A 15,905-nucleotide genomic window follows, 5' to 3' on the forward strand; every position below is an offset into this window, starting at 1 on the left:
GCGATGGATGAACACGTCTAAACACCTTGTACATCAAACGGGACATTGGACTGCTGGTAATGCCCCACCGAATCTGGCAAGGCAACCAAAACACACGTAAACAAATGACGTGGTAGAAAAAAACAAAAAACAAAAAACGCTAAAACAAAATAAAGAAGAAAAAAAAAAAATAATAATAAAAAATCTGCTAAGAATAGAAAGGGCCTGCAAGTATAGTTCGCGTAAATAACCACTCGGGTTGAAAGTATAAATGTCCGCTGACGAAGGGTTTACAAAGAATGTCGACTCCCTTCCTTTTTTTTTTTTTTTTTTTTCCTTAACCGAAACAACTGTGGATATATCAAAGAAGGGGAAAAAAAAAAGAGCGCATAATTGCACAATCAACAAAACGTTATCGCTAGATTTCCCTAGTTAAAAAAAAAAAAAATGAGACCATGCCCAACAAAAAGTCAAGATGCGCTGATAATCAAAAAAAAAAAAAAAAAAAAAAAAAGGAGGAAAACGGCGGGCAGCAAATCACGCAAAAATTTCCCGAAAAAAACAAAAAAAAACAAAACAAAGTGGATACAACAATAAATCGAAACGAACCATTTTCTCTCGGACGAGATCTTCGATTTCCGTCACCAAGTGATGATTACCGCCGACGATACTATCGACGACACCGCTAGGAACCTGAACCCCAACCGGAAAGGCGACACACAGACACACAGACACACACTCAATCAGACACACACAGTTGCATTACAACAGACGCAATAATTGGACGAGCCGAACGATATGAAACACACGACCTTTTTTTTTTTTTTTTTTTTCTTTTTTTTAATTTTAAATTTTAATATGGAAGGAGCGAAAGCCGATCGCACCGAGTTTTCTAACACCTCCTCATTCCACCTGAAAACGCAACGGCGGAAGAAAACTGGATATAAAAAGCGATATGAGAGCTCCGAGAGACACCCAAACGACAGCACTAATTACAATGACGTCAGACAAAAGGGCAGAGAGGCGAACGGCGTGATGAACGTGAAATAAAAATTAATGACGAATCTAAAATGCAAATTAGGGGCGTCGGCAGGCAGTTTCAAACCTCAGTGTATCGATACACTCAACAACCAAAGGGTCGACTCATAGATCGAATTTTTTTTAGGGTGGGTGGCGATGATTTGCGGATTGGATTTTGCCAAACCGGATATCGGAAATGCTCGACATTCCAAATCACAAAATCGAATGATCGTTTGTTTTTTGTTTGTTTTTTTTTTCATCCGCAAAAGGGGAGAGGGAGATAAAAAAAAAATAGTCGATGATACGATGAATCCGCACTGTTGAAATGATCGAGTTAAAGGAAGAAGCGCAGGCATTTCACAGGAGTTGTCTACTTTAGATCGAGTTATTTTCCTTCCATCCTCCTCCTCTACATTCTATACATTTCTCTTTGCTCTCCTTCCGTTTTGCTCGGCAAAATCGATAGCCTGCCCCTCTCTTGTCTAGCGCCCTCTGCTGCTGTACTTCCCGATATTCTCTGAAGCGTCTCGCAGCACAATTGTACGCAAGATGGGCGAGCCAAGAGGAGACGACAGGACGCAGGAGACCAAAAAAAAAAAAAAAAAGAGCGGACCAAAACAGAGAGAAAAAGCAATCAGACGTAGTGGTACACTTTTTTGCTTCTTTTCATGGAAGATAGGATATATATATATATATAAATAAAAAGACCAAATGAAAAGATGACGAAGGATGGCGAGAGACAAGGACAGTAAATGAGAAAAAAAAAAAAAAAATCTTTCTTTTTTTTTTTTTTTCGTTGCCACGTCAATTGCGTATTGCATGCTGGAACAAACTGTCGTATTTTTTAAAGGGACTGCTAGAGTCTACCCACCCAAAAATAAATAATGCCTTGCTCTTTTTTGACCACCTCTTTCAACTTTCAAATCAATTCGGTGGAATTGAGGGAAAATCAATAAACTTCCGCCTTTCTGGCTCTTGCATGTGTCCCTTCGTGCTGTCATTTTCTACTCGACCGGTAGAAAAGGGAGGAGGGGGGGGGGGGGGGAAATCCTTGCTGGACAATGGCTTAGAGGGTTTGATTTGACAACAGCAGCCAAAATGGATAAACGACTACATTTTGGGGCAATGATTGGCTGTCGTAAAATCGATCAAACTATTTCCCGAAGCCTGTCGGCGTGTGTCTCTTTCAAACAAATGAGAACGGCCCACACTATCGGCCACATGAACGTATCATCCATAGCTCCGGATGGAGGGCAAAACAACAAAGCACGACGGAAATGTGTGGGTAGGTCCCGATGAAAAAGATTTAAAAAAAAAACCCTCCCCCCACTTCCAAAAAATTGAATTTCTTGTAATCAAACGGAGAGCGTCTGTGTTTAACGTAATCCGTTTTTTGTACCTGACTGTGGAGGTTTGCCAAAGGCGTGGCTGAACTGCTGTCCGTGCTGTTGTTATGCTGGCCGACAGACGTGGCCGTACTGACTAGCGGCATCGGAGGAGGCAACTCGACTTCCACTTCCTCTTCGTCGTTCGTTCCTAATATTTCATAATAAATCAAAAATATTTAATTAACAACTTCAGCGAGCAAACGTAGTGCAGGACAACACAAGTTGTAAGAGCGACAACAACAACGACAACAATGCGGCGTGCAAAACTACTGTCAACAACAGACCTGGCGTTGGTTCCATGGAGAGCGACGTCCTCATGACGGCCTTGCTGGGATCACCGACAGCTGTTCCTGGAGCCGATCCGCTTGTCGTGATGAATTCGACGCTCTCTTTATTTCCCATCTCGCCAATTGTCCTGGTCGGCAGCTGTAAACGATAAGTAAACAACAGGCCCCCCCAAAACACAAGATCAGTTTGTTTTTTGTTTTTTTTTTTCTGGCTTTGTTATTTTGAAAATTTTTTTAAAGATTCGCTTGGGGTTTATCTCCAGTCGTCCTCTTGTTCCGTATCGAAAACGGATACGCAAAGACTCGCGTGATACGAACGATCAGATGAATCTTTGTTCTTCATAAACACAAGACTTGGACCGATCTCTCTGCATTTTTATCGACTGTCGGATAAGACCCAATAGGATTCGAAAACAAACGGGACGACATTTTGAGTAAGTAAAAAACCGGATTGCAGTTTGACATTTTCGCCTGGGATTTCCAATACGATTCTGCGCCGGAAATGTCGGATTTTGGGCCGATAAATATCAAATAAGATTTCTTCCTACGCAACTGAAACCCCTTGTCCCTCATCACTTTTGTTGCGTACAATATTTTCTATGTTATCGAAGACTGGGAACGAGGGCAAACTTATCTGAAAGGATGGCGAAACCAAATGAAGAATGAAAAAAAGAGGGGGGGGGGCCAAAGCAGAGAACGTAGCACTAGCAAATACAAGAGAGGACTAGGGACGCAATTCAAAAAAAAAAAAAACCATTACGAAGTGGAGGAAAAAAAAAAACCAATATCAGACGGATGGAAGTTTGTTGAGAGATGGAATAAAAAAAAAAAAAAGAGAGAAGAGAATGAATAAGACGGATGAGACATCCTTCCCTTTCTTTTGTAAGTAATGGGGAAAAAAAAATGGGGTTATAGGAGACTTCTCTCGTGTTTGTGTGCTACTCGTCTAGTTATCAATTTATGCAACCCCCAATCCTAAGCCCCGGCTAATGGCTCGTGTTATCAATCGTTCCCTCCGTTTCTCTTTTTTTTTTTTTTTTTTTTTTTTCTCACCTTGAATTTCTTGTCGCTTTGCGACTTGCGGAACGGCGGCGGCAGCCGATTGTTGGAACTGCTGTTGTTGTTGCTCGACGAGACTGAGACCGAGTTGCTGCTACTGGCGACCGGCTCTCCCAGTTTGCCTTGGCTGGATTTGCGGAAGCCGGGCAGTCCCCATTTGCGTCTGTTCGCCAGAGCGAAAATGAAATCAAATCAAAAGAAATAACAAACAAACGTCATAATGGAGGCTAAATGTGATAAGCGACGCTTGATTTAACAAAAAGGGGGAACGTTTGGGAAAAAAAAAAAAAGAAAAAGAAAGAGGCATGACATGCAAAGTCGGCCGATGACTCTGCCTCACCAACAAGCTGCGACCATACGCAGGGGTCGAAGAGGATAGCACAAACGAAAATATTTTGTTTTCTCTTTTTTTTTCTTCTTCTTCTTGCACATTTTCTAATTTGGCCGCCATTGGGAAGGCAGACAAGAGAGTGTGTGTGCGTGGCGTCAAATCAAACAAACGAAGATCTTGTTTAACGTCTTCCCTTGGCCTTCGTTTATTTTGCTTTTCTACTCACATACACACTCTCCCTAAATCACTTACTATCCCTTCCCTGCAAGCTTTTTTTTTGGAGTTTTCTTTTTTTTTTTTTTAAAAGGGAAAAAAAAAAGAAAGTGACAACTCACCCGCCAAAGACTTTGCGTTTACTCAAGGGCGACGTGGCCGTGGCGGCCGGAGCACCATCATGATTTTCTGCGTTCACAAAAACAAAAAGAAAATTGATCAGATAAGACATGAAGGAAAAAAAAAAGAGGTACACTGAATGTCACTCGCATAAACTGGAACACACCACAACGACAGTGAAACAATTGAAGAAATCGCATGGCGTAATGGACTAAACAACGCGGTAAAAAAAAAACCCCTTTTTTTAAAAGGAAAACCCACTGGAATGCGGTGGAGTCAAACGAATGGCGTCTGTGCGACGCAAACGATCGGCTTGCATCGCGTACCAATGACGGATGCGAGTGGACAAAATTTGGCGACTAGAAACGTCTGAAGGATCGGATTTCGACTGATAAGCCAACACGTCGCTATCACCTGACGATGATTGCTTTCGTCCGCCCATTTCTTTTTTCTTTTTTTTTTTTTTCGTTCGCTCAAACTCAACTGTTGATGCGTGGACTTTTGACTCTTGCACGCAACTGACGACGATAACGAAGCGTTGCCGCCTTGGGTCTCTTTTCAATTTTTATATTACACCCGTTTGCTTCTTTTTATCAGTTAGTTCAATCACGTCACAACAATACAAAATGGAGCTCACACGCACACACACACACACACACGCACGCACACACATACAAATGAAGTCATTTCATTTCTATCTCGAGTTGAGGTTTTCGTTTTTGTTTCGGGTTTCAGTTGGCCTCCTCCACCCCGAGTTGCGGTGGCGATCATCACAATTCAGGGCGGATATCCCACCTAACTCTCCCTGGAACTGCCATTCCCCGTGAGATTCGTCATTCGTTGGAAACGGGCCCAAAAATAAATACGCAACGACAAAACTCCGTTTCTTTCTCTCCCTTCCTGGCTTATCTTAGTTTTTATCAAAGATCCTCTTCTCAGCCCCGACATTTTGTTAGTCTTTCAAACGTCAATGTTTTGACGTAATTGCACATGTTCGATCGTCTTAACGTCAGCGCCTAAACATATGACGGGAATTTTTTTTTTCTCCTTTAACTCCGCTGACCGCAAACGAGCATCTCCTCTGGACCTACGTGAGCAATCAAAATCGGGAAATTTTTTTTTTTTTTTTTTTACTATTTTTGGAAGAGGTTAAGGACAAACGCGTCCTGTGCGTTCGACAGACCACGAAACGGCCCATTCAAGAATTCATCATTTGACGTGCGTTCGCGTTTCAATATATATATATTTTTTTTTGAACGCATTTTTACTCCCGCTCGCTGAGTCTCGTGTTTTTGTTTTAAGATGGCGGCTTTTTTTTGGGGGGGGGGGAGGGGGGGACGGGCTGAGACAGAGAAAGAAATTCCTAACGGGAGAGGACCCAGCGAAAGACGAAGGCAAACAATTGAAAGAGGTCGGCGTGAGTTCGAGACAAGTGAAGAAGGTCGTGACTCTTTGGGTCGCAACAACGACATCATCATTGCACAACACGCTGTCGGCAGTTTGCTCCCGGAGGGGCCAAAGTTGGAGAGACGCAATTCTTTTCTCTATTCAACGAAACTATCAGGGGCGGTCTTCCTTAGAAATTACCCGTTCGTGAAATCACGCAAAAATGCAATGGCAAAGAACCCCCCGTGCGGAAATGTTTCGAATTGCATTACAGACCATTCTTAAACAAGCGGAAACTATTAAAAAACAAGATAATTAACAATAAAAAAAAAAAAAAAAAAAATCAGAAGTAGGATCAGACAAATTGATAGGTTCGCAAAAATCCCCATTGGCATTTAAGACGGCCCATTAGGGCACAACAAATAAACAAAGGGAAAAATGAAAAACAAAATAATCCTATGCAAATGTTGTCGTCATCCTATCAACGGATCAATTGTGTCTCCAAGTGTGAGGAAAAATGTCCCATTTTGGAAATGGCATCCGTTGAAGGATGTGCGCGTCCGCAAGAATGTCAAAGGCTTTCACGAACGAGCGCAAAAGGGAGCGGGGAATTCTGTGCTGGCTGGGAAACGCAGGGGGAGGAGGCAACGACGCGAGGTGGGAGGCAACGGGGATGGATTTTATCGATTCGTTCGTGAGTCTGTAAGAGAAGAAGCGATTGCTCCTTGGGCGACGACAAGTCGTCAGATCACATAACGGACACACACACACACACAAACACAACTCGATCAAAAGGATAACGCGACAGGGCCCATCCTCCAACCTCGCCCTCTCTTCAACTCACGAAAATCAAGTGCTTTTTTTCTTTTCTTTCATTCTTGACGGTGTGGGTGTGTCTATTTTGCCATGCAATTTCCCTCCCACACCTAATCTTTCTCGCAAAAAAAGAAAAAAGGACATGGGTTTTAATTTTTTTTTTTTTTTTTTAATTTTCTTTCGACCTTATTCCTCTTCTTTTCTCTTGTTCTCGCTGAATCATGTCAAAGTGAGCGAGAGAGAGAGAGAGAGAGAGAGAGAGAGGGAGGGGAAAGTGGAAGAGAGAAAGGAGAGGCGTCGTAGCTCTGGCAATGGGATATGGAAGGAGCTCTGAAAAAAAAAAAAAAACTTGACAATGAGGAAAAGGCGGATCAATAGCAACGGTTGGCCTCCGAGGCAGAGAGAGCTGCAGCAAAGAAAAAAAAAAAAAAAAAAGAATTCGGTCACACTAAAAAAAACACGTTGGCACACAACAAAAAAAAAAAAAAAAAAAAAAGGGAAGTTCTTTTCCCTTTTGCTAACTCTTAGATTTTTTTTTTTTTTTTTTTTTTTTTTTTTGCGGCTCGGTAGTGTCGACGTCGGTGGGCAAAGTGCCGCAATGGAAGGACAGACGATCCAATATGAGGATAAGCGATTCTCTTCTTTTGATCTGTCAATGGTGTTTGCGTATCCAACTATTTGCGAGCACATCATTCGTGAAGCAAAAGAAAAAGAAAAAAAAAAGAGGGGTCTAGCAGACAGAGTATCTATTGCAAATTTGCGCATGCACGCCCATATTATTTGGCATCCATTTTAAGCGCAGGGATGCCTCACGAAAAAAAAAAAAAAAAAAAAAAAAAAAAAGGACGAAGGCCCCTCTTAACTTGTTTATAGTGGAGACGGAATAAGTACTCCAGTACTTCCCATCTACATACGGCTGGGAATGACTACACATGTCTCACTATTTTCTAGAGCCAAGGCGTTTCCGTTCTCGATTTTTTTTTTACAACTCAAAGTCTTCTTACATACTATTCTCCGCCATTGTGTGTGTGTGTGTGTCTATGTCCGCTTTTACTACACTATCCCGTTTTCGATGGCCATCCGTCCGTACTTCTACACATTTCCGGCGAGTTGTTAGCAAGAAAAGAAAAAAAAAAAAAAAAAAAAAAGAGAGAGAGAAATGAAACAAGCCCAAAAATATCTAAACAACAATGGGTCTATTAGGAAAGTAAATAAATAAAAAAAAAATCAGAAAATAATGGCGATAATGATTGTCATCATCATCGCGCGCCGGTGCCGTGATGGATGCATCACACCCCGCTTTGTGGCGTGGCGGCACGGGCGGGCGGGCGGCGGCAGCGGCGACGGCGGCGGCGGCGGCTAATCGTTTCCTTCTCCTCTTACCCATTCCACCTCCTCCATTACTTTGTATTACTGTGTCAAACGCAGCAGCACGCCGAAACTGCGTGTTTGCGTGCGCGTGTCAAGCAACTAATTTGAATATAAGGCTTTTCGTTTCACCTAATTTTCCAAACGAAACAAACAAACAAAAATTTCCTATTGCCGAATTGAAATTTGAAAAAGGAAAGAAAGAATGAAAGAAAGAATTTGCAGGACGGGGGTAGATTTGTGTTTTGTTGCTGCGCCAATCAGGCTGATGACGCTGTTCCAACGTTTAAACGATTTATGGACGGACTAGCAGCCCGCGTTCTCTCCGTTGGTGCGGTTGCCATGCACTATTCACTAGTCACCGCAATCCGAATGGCAAACATCGATCACAATGGCCTCACAACAACGGCTGCCAAATTGGACATAGGGAACGAAAACCATCGCAAACAAAAAGAAAAAAAAAAAACGGAACGAAAAATAATGAAATAAAATCAACATTTTCAAAAAAAATGTTCACCGGCGGCAAAGTCGATTCTTTTTTGTTTGTTTTTTTTGTTTGGTAGGGCGAGATGAGGAAATGCAGACAAAAAGCTTTCTCTTCGCAAAATAATCCGGGGTAGGTTGACGATAAACAACGCACTCTTTAAAAAAAAAAAAATATATTTATAAATTCCCAAATGTTGTTCCAATGATCGAACTATGTTCGATGGATGTACGGAAACACTTTGTGGGGGTGTTGCACCGACTGCCGAGTCCTTCGAGTTACTTGGAAGCTTTTCTCTTGCACTCTGATGCGTCTGTCCCTTTTACCTCGTCTGGGAAAACATTAGCCCCCCCATCGTTTTCGGCGCTCCTCCCACCGACCGAAAGAACAATATTCACGATGCCGGGAAATATTCCCGGGCCGCACGTCTCCGGCGACATCTAGCGCCCAATTACGTAACTACCTCGATCAGTTTGATCATGCAAACACATCCGTAGCATTTTTACCTGTGAATGGCTGTTGACTTTCAGACTCGCCCGAATGCGTTGATGATGACACCGGTGGAGGAGTAGCACCTTCCCAGGTAGCAGAGTGGGCGGCGGTGGAGCCGGCGTCAGACGGCGTCGTGCTCCTCCCTCCCTGCGTTCATACAAAAAAAAAAAAAAAGAAATTTAATCAAAACATTAAAGTTTGTTTTTAATGATAGATCACAAGTTATTGCTCTCCGGCGGCTACGATCAATTACTAGCAACCAATTACTCGTGGCTCTCGTTCCACCACCATCCCGCCCCCCCCCCTCCACCCTACACAACGTCTGCTATGACTAACATTGCAGAACATACGCTTCTCTCTGGCACGCATAAAAAATTCAATGAAAATCTAAATGTAAGGCACAAAAGGGCGGAGATTAAACATTTATTGGTTGCTACGGCCCTGGCATTGCATCAATCCAACAACAAGATCTCTACTTATCTACTTTTATTTTTTCGTTTCCCTTTCTCCTACTTGAAATGAAAGTTGAATTGCTAACAAGTTAAAATAGAAAGTAAAAAGAAGAAAAAAATAAGGGCGAGAATGAAAAATGACTCGTTAAAACTGCAAACATCCGGTATGCTAGTACAGAAAACAAACGGGTGTGTACACACACACACACACGCACACACACACAGATAGATAGACAGACACACGTGAAAACAAAACTATCTCTCAACTGGTGGAAGAAAACCTTTCACGTCGGGTTGATTACCCGGCGAAAGGTTTCCGGGACCGGTGTGATAGCAGCGCTGGTCGTTTCTCCAATGACGTCATTCGAGCAGAAAAACCAATTAAGAGAACAAACGATCGAGTAGCGAAAGGGGGCAGGCAATATCTTCCATTATAAATATTGCATACTCGTACGACCCAAACGCCCCTCGTAATTATTATTATTATTTTTTTTTTCAATAATGATTCTACTTCTTTTTTTGTTTTTTTTTTTTTCGTTGGGGGCCCAAACTTATTGCTAATCATCTTTCGCGTTATTATTAACCGGCCACTGACGTCAAATCAAGTTATGAATTTTCAAAAAAAAGCGTCCCTAATAACGCAATCAAAATGACACAATAATTAAGAGCCCAAAGTTAGAAAATTCGTTCACATAACGAATGATTATTTACAGTTAAAGAGATCAAAGAAAACATGCGTAACATTGTTTTATTCGCGAAACGCATTGCGATGTTTCTGCATTTTCTTTTGTTGATTTCTTTAGTACTTTTTTTGGCCACCGCTTGTTTAAAAACGTCAACGCAATCATTGCTTCGCTCTCCCACCTTTCTTTGTTGGCTATTCGCTCGATGATTTTCTCTTCCATTTTCTTGTTTGCCTTTTCACGCAAACGCGCGTCCTTGTAAGTTAGCGTTTTATTTATTTTTTTTTTTTTTTTGTACTCCCGCGTGGAAACATTTAGAGAGATAGATAAAGAGCTGAAACTTGAAGTTAGAGCATAGACAGGGGGCGGGGGCTCTTTCCGCCCTCGCTCCAAAGCCAAATCGCCTTGCGCTTTACCGATTCAATTAACGGATCCTAGCGGGAGGAGAAACTCCGAACGAGATATACATAGAAAGGAAAAAAAAAAAAAATAATACAAAAGAAACGATAGCTTCTGGAACGATCGATCTATACTAACTACAGTCTCAAAGGACTCTGTAAGGGTAAAGAGTTTCAGTTGAAAATCGACGCTCTTTCCCCCCCCCCCATTTCGAACGCATTGGAAAGGAAAAGGCCAAGGACCAAACGAGAAAATAGAAATATTGGCAAAAACAAAAAAAAAAAAAGAACGGACGCAAACGAAATTGCACGGCGTTAGATCTGGGCCGTTTCCCATTAGACACGCCCACCTTTTAGCTCCCGAAAAAGGCTTTAGACGAGAATTTATTTTTATTTTTCTTTCGTATTTCTCTTTATTTTGGGGAGGTACGCTTCTATATATAAATCGACGGCCATCGAGAGAAGGGGACAAGGATTTTCGTTTTCTTTTTTTTTTTCACGTGCCCAATAGTCGGGCGTGACCTACACCGCCTTTCGCCAGGATCCTTGTCTTTCCAACGCATTCAAATCGAATCCATTTCTTCTTCTTTTTTTTTTTTCCGCCAAGCAGCGCATACGCCACACACATTGACGCCCACGTTTAATGGATGGGGGCGTCGATTTCTTTAACGGTTGCCAAGGAATGTCCTCCTCCTTTTCGCGGATCTTTTTTTCTCTCCCCTCCGCCATTAAAAGCTAACAAAATCCTTCAACGTGTTTTCCAACTTCCATGTGTCATACTATTCTATTTTGTTCTCTTTTCGTCCGTTTGATTTACTTCCGTATCTATCTCCTTTTTTTTTCTTTTCTTCCTTTTTTGGTACGTTTCCTGTCTTTTGTAATCATTCCGCTTTCATCATTCGTTCCCTATGGCGAAAAAAAAAAAAAAAACACATTTGACGATGAAACGCTAAAAAAAAAAAAGAATTCGGATCGAATAACTGTCGGTTGATGAAGGCCTTTCTTGCCTACTGGTGCTAATTAAAGGCAAAAGATGGCCTTATTTTTTTTTTTTTTTTTCTTTTTCTGTTGGCATCCTTCGCTTTGTAATTGGCAATTATCTGGCGACTATAACCGCATCAACCGACGTACTTCATAATTACACGAGAAAAAAGAGAGTAGAAAGCAAGTTGAGGAGGGGAGGGAAATGTTAGCACAAAAGTTTTGCCTATGTGTGTCAACGAAGCAATAGCTCACGCTGGCTCCAAGACGGAAAACAGCGATGAAAATGAATTGAAAAAAATAAAAGGGTTTTGTGCCATCCGGCATTCCGGCTTCAGGGTTGCTGTTAGTAACAACCCACAACAGCCACACGGCTGGCCTCTTTTTTACATTTTTTTGCCTCCTTGTTGTACCTCGTTAAATTTTGGCTAGTTACGTTAGTTGCATGACGTCCGACATGACCCTTTTTTTCTTTCTCTCTTTTCTCTTTTCGTACTAATTAAAATAATAAAATAAAAATGCGGATTGCAAATGATTGTCGCTGAATCATTCGGGACGCATTCCGCAGGGAGTTTTATCATTTGTTTCGCCCGGCGGCGAGGTATAGAAAGAAGAAGAAAAAATAATAACAATGATTTGCATACATTCTGCCCGCTTCCTTGTGTTTCACAATCACTGTGTGCTGCTTTTACCCGTACGAAAAAAAAAAAAAAAAAAAAAAAAAACTGAACTCGATTGCATTTGATGCATTTCAATCTAAAAAATGTACCCCCCACTCTTGCGTCTCTCAATCTTCTCTTTCCTCGTTCAAAAGATGGCGGGCCTCTTGTGCTAAATCCGTTTCAACTTGAAGCAGAAATGCAATTGTAAACGACCGACACGACGCGTGCACTTACGCGTATGTCGCTCTAGAACATAGAACCGAAAACAACAAACAAGAGGCAGACACAAGTTTCCTCCATTTGCCTAATGACAAGACGCGCCATTAATCTAGTTTCAGTACGGCTAAAAGTAGGGCTTCTCTTTATCGTGACACAACTCACGAATCGAAACCCCCCCCTCCCCCACAAACAAAAAATACAAAACAAAGTAAACGAACTTACGGTGCGATGTGCTCTGCAAACCCGAGCAGAACGATTGATATTCAAAGTAAAGCACCCTCTGCTAACTTGTTACATCCATAGTTTACTCGGATTTTTTGGGGGGGGACATGCCTATCCGGCTCGAGGCAATCGCAAGTTTGAGTCGCAGAGAGAAGGCACAAACTTGGCACACACACACACAAAAAAAAAAATCTCATATAGGATTTGGAGCTTCCATTTTTTTTTTTTTTTTTCCCTTTCATTTCGAGGACAGCTTTTGACTGATTGAAAATCAAGACTTTCTCGTCTGTCGTCTAACTTTAAAATATTTAAAAGCGAAATGGTAAAAAAAAGAAAAAAAAAAAATCGTTCAAAGCCTGAGGCCTCGGATAAGTCGACGTGAGTTTCCCATTTTCGGTTAGGACTACTGCAGTGCTAAAATGTCGCAGACGGGCAGAACGTCGCCGGCGACATTTCATGAATGATAATGCTCACGATGCTGTCGGGTTCTCTAATCTTCCTATGCTGATATTTTGAGCAGACTCTGTAGGCAGGGGAATTGGAAACTTCCTCACACACACAAAAATTGTACGAAAAAAAAAAAAAAAAAAAAGAAAGGAATAAAACGAACGGGAGAAAAACAAGTTTAGAAAAATACAACACGGATCGATTGAAAACATGTCTGAAACTAAATCGATATTTAGTTCAATTCGTCTCGGCAAACGTTCGCTGGAAATAGAGCCATCAGTAAGCGCATTTTTTGGGCAACGTAACAAAAGGTTGTTAAAACAACACGTTTGTCACAGTTAGCCATTCACGACGCCCTCCCGCCCGCACCTTTTTTTTTTTTTTTAATGTTTCAGTAGCCGCAAAAAAAACAACAACAAAAAAAAAATAAATAAAGGGCTCACCGCAGTGGTCAAAGGGCGGGTTGTCAGTTACGTACAACACGTCTAACAACCCACCCCCACGCACTTAATGGATTTCCATTTGATATTTAATGACTTAACGCCCAATGGCGAATAACCCCACGAGCATCCCTCCCGCTGAGAATAGTCATTCTCTTATCCAATTCACGAGGGGTGCAAGGTTAGAAAAATAAATAAATACAAAAGTATCAAAGCCATTACAATGAAATATTACGGATCTTTTTACAGCTACAATTGACTCAAAGTGGCATGGGTTTTCACTTTAACGATCTAACCATGAAAGCCTTTTTTTTTTTTTTTTCTCACGATCTTTATTGGAACAAGCGCGCGCCACGAGTTCCGGACGTTATTTTTCCACCTTTTTTCAGTCCCATTTTTTTATTATTCGCATTGCGTCTGGCTGTGTATGTCACGTCGCACACGTCAGAAAAAAAAACAAACAAAAACAAACATGAATTGTCTACAGCGTTTGTCTATAAAACAACAAAAAAAAAAAAGAGAGAAAAGGAAAAACAACCTCTTCTCAGAATGTTCCGTTATGAACACGAGCCGCTTCGGCAACGCCCGCGAGTGACAAACTTTCTTCCGTACGAGATCGTAACAAACAAATACGTAAATAAACAGCCAAAATGTTGTTCTTGACAATAAAAAGAGCTGCAAGCGTCGAATTCAGGACTTCACTTCGAATGTTTTTCGCAGTAAAGAGAAAATGGATCGATCGTCGCATTGTACACACAAACTTCTACCCACTCCTTTTGTTTATTACCACTATTATCTTTCTCTCAATTCCACCCACAATATATATATATGTATTTTTTCTTTTTGTCAACCAAACTCGTAAGAAAAAAAAAAAAGAAACCAAAAGGAATTTTTTTTTCTATCGGTAAGACTGGCAGATAACATGAAACTGCTATTACTAACCGGATTGGTACAAGGCTGCTGCTACTACTACTATTTCTCCGACGCCATTTTGTTTTCATCTTACTCCCAGCCGAAAATGGGAATTGTATTCTTTTCGAGTGTGCAAAAAGTCGGGAGAAACGGATAGAAAAAGCTCTTCCGGAAAGCGTGTGTGCGCGCGTGTGTGTGTGAAATTCCCAATAGCTTTACCCAGATTGAACGCATTGAGCGCGAGGAGGATGAGGAGGGATCCACGAACGAAAACGGAACGACTATTCAACATTCGGTAGCAACTTAGACGAACCTCGCATATCGCAATCATCTTTATTATTCTCTATTCGTCTTCCTTGACATTCGAACAGTCGACAGACCCATGAACGCAAAATTTTTTTTCTTTTTACGTCGACAGACGGAAGGGCAAAGTTGAAGCAAAAAAAAAAAGAAAGAAAAAAATCCGCTCACGTATTTAAGTTTCTCTCGTTTCGCTTTTAATCTCGGAGCACAAACGTGATACCTTGGCGACGCACAAATTCACCGACGACAGATCCGCTCAGTGTCATCCTTGAGAGAAAGGCAAAGAGCCCGGAGCCGAGTCAATAACAACTCGGCTTTTAATGAGTTCTTATTGTCCTTCTCGTAAGGGAAAAGAGGCAATAAAACGAAATACGGGACTACACACGGACCGGTCAAGTAGTAATAACTAGGCTTGTCACGCTCTCCAAGTCCCCTTTTTCTCTCCCTTTCTTCTTCGTTAATGACATTCCTGCCCTTTCAAAAATTTTTTTTTTTTTTTTCTTTTTTCCTTTTCATGAAAGATGATTTACCTTGCTAACTGGAGCGCTGACCGTCGCATCACTGGCTACAGACGTGGGCCTATGAGGCGGCGGTTTGCCTGCAGTGGGGGCGGCCACAGCGACGGCGGTGTTGAGACAGCCGGGCGAGTCGTACGTCTTTTGTCTACGTAATTTCCAATCGCGACCCGATTTGGCTTTGGCGACTGGAGCCGAACCGCCGATGGACGGAGGCGAAACGGAGCGCGCAGGTGGCATGTGACCTCTGAAGTTGATGGTCAAATGAGGGAAGAGATGCGGCAACGGTAGCGAGATCTTGCGCCACGTCATTGTCGAAGACGATGCGGCCGCAGCCTGGACGGCTGGCGTTTGGTTCGTCGAATCGGCCATTCTTTCTTTTACACTGTCGCCCCAACAACCTTGCCGATTACGCAATCCCCAAGCGAAAGGATACAAAAAAAAAAAAAAAAAAAATCAAAAGACGGACGAGCGACAAGTTAAGTTGGACAGTCGAAAGAACAGTCGAGTAGCCACCTGGTCCAGCACGGGGTGTCGTACCGTACACGAAAAAAAAAAAAATTAGAAAGCGCCACCACAAACTGCACTGTTTTTTCCTATTCCACTTGTTTCGTGTGTTTTTTTTTTTTTGTTTTTTTTTTTTCCTCTTTAGCTTAAATAACTTGAGTAGAGAAGTATTTCTTGTGGCCCGATCGAGAAGCCTTTCGTCCGCTAGAGGGAAACGAGAT

At 41.9% G+C, this 15,905-nt stretch overlaps 1 protein-coding gene across 1 annotated transcript in view; it reads right to left on the reverse strand.

Moving 5' to 3' along the window:
- Positions 1-15,905, reverse strand: part of LOC130696328 (triple functional domain protein-like) — a 38,231-nt gene that overhangs the window by 8,049 nt on the left and 14,277 nt on the right. Inside the window, exons 32-37 of the mRNA XM_057519414.2 lie at positions 8,958-9,090; positions 4,400-4,466; positions 3,728-3,896; positions 2,672-2,813; positions 2,399-2,535; positions 589-672 (exon numbers count right to left, since the gene is read on the reverse strand). Of these exons, the coding sequence (XP_057375397.1) occupies positions 589-672; positions 2,399-2,535; positions 2,672-2,813; positions 3,728-3,896; positions 4,400-4,466; positions 8,958-9,090 (732 nt within the window). The remainder of the gene's footprint in view (positions 1-588; positions 673-2,398; positions 2,536-2,671; positions 2,814-3,727; positions 3,897-4,399; positions 4,467-8,957; positions 9,091-15,905) is intronic.

Source organism: Daphnia carinata, chromosome 10 (genome assembly GCF_022539665.2).
Source record: "Daphnia carinata strain CSIRO-1 chromosome 10, CSIRO_AGI_Dcar_HiC_V3, whole genome shotgun sequence".
Lineage (NCBI taxonomy): Eukaryota > Metazoa > Arthropoda > Branchiopoda > Diplostraca > Daphniidae > Daphnia > Daphnia carinata.